The 3002-nt window shown below is 41.2% G+C and overlaps 2 protein-coding genes across 2 annotated transcripts in view; one reads left to right on the top strand and one right to left on the bottom strand.

Moving 5' to 3' along the window:
* LOC103354817 (lathosterol oxidase) overlaps positions 1 to 1242 on the top strand; it is a 14153-nt gene extending 12911 nt beyond the window's left edge. Inside the window, exon 6 of the transcript XR_520062.1 lies at positions 1232 to 1242. The gene's annotated coding sequence lies outside the window, so the exon portion shown is untranslated. The remainder of the gene's footprint in view (positions 1 to 1231) is intronic.
* plekhb1 (pleckstrin homology domain containing B1) overlaps positions 1 to 2615 on the bottom strand; it is an 8088-nt gene extending 5473 nt beyond the window's left edge. Inside the window, exons 1-2 of the mRNA XM_008278367.1 lie at positions 2579 to 2615; positions 445 to 597 (exon numbers count right to left, since the gene is read on the bottom strand). Coding sequence (XP_008276589.1) covers positions 445 to 597; positions 2579 to 2615 — 190 coding nt within the window. The remainder of the gene's footprint in view (positions 1 to 444; positions 598 to 2578) is intronic.
* Positions 2616 to 3002: the final 387 nt, after the last annotated feature.

Raw genomic sequence — 3002 nt, 5'->3', positions numbered from 1 at the left:
GTTTGCTGAGAGAAACCCTCAGAGTGGAGGGACTGCTGTGTGTCTGCTTTAACAGAAACATGGCTCCATGACAGCATCCCAGACGGACAGACAGCTGGAGGGGATGCAGACAGACAGACAGACAGCTCTGGGCAGCATCGTGTGTCTTTGTGTCCCTGAAGACCTACCAGGACCTGAAGAGGTTCTCCATGTTCAACCAATGGCGGCGTGCATGGAGGCAGCGCCCCCTTCAGGAGACAGCGAGAGTGAACGTTTCGTGTCTTACTTCCTGAAGAAACTCTCCTTCGTCTTGCCTGTACTGCTGTCTATGTACAGCAACATGACGATAAACCTGATCTGATGTTCTTGCCTCCAAACACATTGTTATATGTTTCAATGATTCCATCACTGAAAATCCAGACTTATGGGAGTCATTAAAGCCTCCCTCGTGTCCCGGTGTCCTACCTCCACACTCCAGGCCGGACCGGACGTCTATACATGATACTTTGAGGCCGACGCGGTGCTCCAGATGTCTCCTGCTCTCGGTCTTGTAGAAGCAAAGACTCCCGTCTATCCAAAGGTCGCACCAGTTTAGCTTCCAGCGTTTTAGGACTGAAGCTGAAGAGGAAGCACAGTTGTAACGTCAGCACAGCCGATACTTTCATGTCACAGATGTACTGTTGTTATAGATTGTCCAGCATGAAAACTGTATTTTGCAGAACATAATTGCAGAAAAAGACGCTTCGAGCAGTCTAGCAGAGCACCACTATGGCTCCAGCATGTATTAAAACTGTACCGACTGATGCGTTGGTGACAAGATAGGATGAGATGAAACTTTAAGAATCCCAAAGAAAATTTCTTTTGCCAAGTTTTGCTCAGAAAACAAATGCAGTGGCCAGTAGAAAAGCAGTAATATATCAGTGTGTTACTGGAAATAAAGCGAGTCAAGCTAAAATAGGACTAGAATAGAAAAAGGAATCCTGGCTAATGCTGCTAGTAATTAGATATTGCACATGAAATTGAAATATTGCACCTAAAAAAAGGAAATATTGCACAAACTCCAGAGACAAGCTTTATTGGAAATTATTTTGATATTAGTGAGTTTCTAACTTCCTAAAGTTGGACTCGTTCCCCAGAACAGAGCATCATGGGAGCTCTAAATATCAGCTCATGTCTTTGAAGGTGCTGTGAAGCAGAAAAAAAGAAGAAATAAAGTAGTTTTAAGTCCGTTATAACGGCCGTGTTGATTCAGGTCGTTGTAGAAAACAGAATCTTGCTCATTGAGCCTTTCATGGTTTAAAATCTTCTCGTTAGCTCAGATAAAGTGTTTCCTGCGTAGTGGTGCTTTTGGATGCAGCAGACTCATCCCTGCTGCCCGTCCACGGTAAGCCACTTAAGGACACGGCCGGGGACAATTAATGAGATTATAAGTTACAACGGCTTTAGTTTCATAACAGGTGCGTTTGTTTTCTCTCCTCTTTCTAGAAAGCGTTCAGAATCTCTGTAGAGACTGAAATCCATCATGAAAACAAAACCAGCTGATTTTAAGTTTAAATGGGAAACGGGCATTTTGTGTTGGACAAATCCTAAAACCACCCAAATAAAAGCACAATAAATCAGCATCAGGTCACAGATAAATTACCATCAGGTGCATGAATAGTTGTGTTTGTGTGACATCGTCTGTTCACCTGTTGTTCATCTGCCCTAATTAGCACATAATTAGTTCTTTATATATTTCAGGAATCTTTGTCAAAATGTTCTCGTTCATTTCGTGTATTCATTTAGATTGAATATCAGCTGTTGTTTTATTAGATTTTAAAAGCTACCAAATACATATATTGGTCTAAAATCAGTCCAGTGCTGCACTGATAAACTGTTGTTTGTTTCTAATGATTTGTTTTAACATTCAGAAGGTGAAGTGTGCTTCTTACAAATATTTAGTCAGATGAATGTATGTTATTGATCTAATTTTGTAAAAGAGGAAGCACTTCTGTTGTTTTAAATGTGCTCGATGAATAAGTGTGACTTGACTTCCTCAGAGGGACGATCTGCAGAAACAGCCGTCGAGAAGAAAGTTGAACTCAAACAGCTCCCAGTTTGCTCCAAAACAGTTTAGAATTTACAAAAAATGAGCAAAGTTTGTGTAAAATATTCACTTTTTTGGAAAGTTTTTGTTACTCCGTTGGGTTGTTTTTTTTTTTGTTTTTTTTTTTCTTGATTAAATCATATAAAAGCACACGTGGGCGACCCAACGCTCTGATCCTGAACCACAGACTCTGGTTTGAGTCTGTTTGTTGCGTATCACTTCCTGTCATCTCTGTATCATCTGTTTGTAATCAAGCATAAAATATCCCAAAATACTGTTAAAAAAAAGTCAGAAAATAAGAAGAAATGAGTCCAAGATCTCACCTCACACTGCCGTTTAAATAATAGTTTCAGTTTAATGAGGCAGAGATGCTGAAAATGTGTGCATTTGATTTTTTTTTAAATTAATAACTGATCATGAAAACTGTTGCCGGCACCAGTTTAAACATCCTGAGTTTGTGCTTCATCACAACAATCAAAAACAGCTTCATGCCAACAAACAGATTGTACTCACTCTGTCTCCACAACCAGCCCGACCTCAGCAGCGCCATGTCTCTGTCCTGTTGGTTTATATCCTTAACAATCCAGTCGATGCAAAGGGAGAAATGTTAGCTGTTAAAAGACCGTCTGATCCAGCATCTGGTTTTGTTTATGCTCCCTGTGGACGGTGAGGTGCTGGTACATTAATCTGGTTCTCACCAGGATTGCCCGGCAGGATATTTCTGGATTAGCAGACCACGCCCTCCGTCTCGTCCTCCTCCTTCCAGGCTGATTCTCACACCTTATGTCGTTCTCCATGTTGTTGAACACCTTACATACACGTTCATAAACTAAGCTCATGTGAGCCTCCTCCTGTTTGTTTGTGTGTCCGTGCTGCATGTGAAACGTTTCCACGACTTAATCCCTGCACTGACATAACAGCATGAGATTAACCTGAT

This window comes from Stegastes partitus, unplaced genomic scaffold, assembly GCF_000690725.1.
Source record: "Stegastes partitus isolate 25-593 unplaced genomic scaffold, Stegastes_partitus-1.0.2 Scaffold121, whole genome shotgun sequence".
In the NCBI taxonomy this organism is placed as follows: domain Eukaryota; kingdom Metazoa; phylum Chordata; class Actinopteri; family Pomacentridae; genus Stegastes; species Stegastes partitus.
Note: the sequence above shows the minus strand (reverse complement) of the source record. Positions and strands in the feature narration are given on the sequence as shown.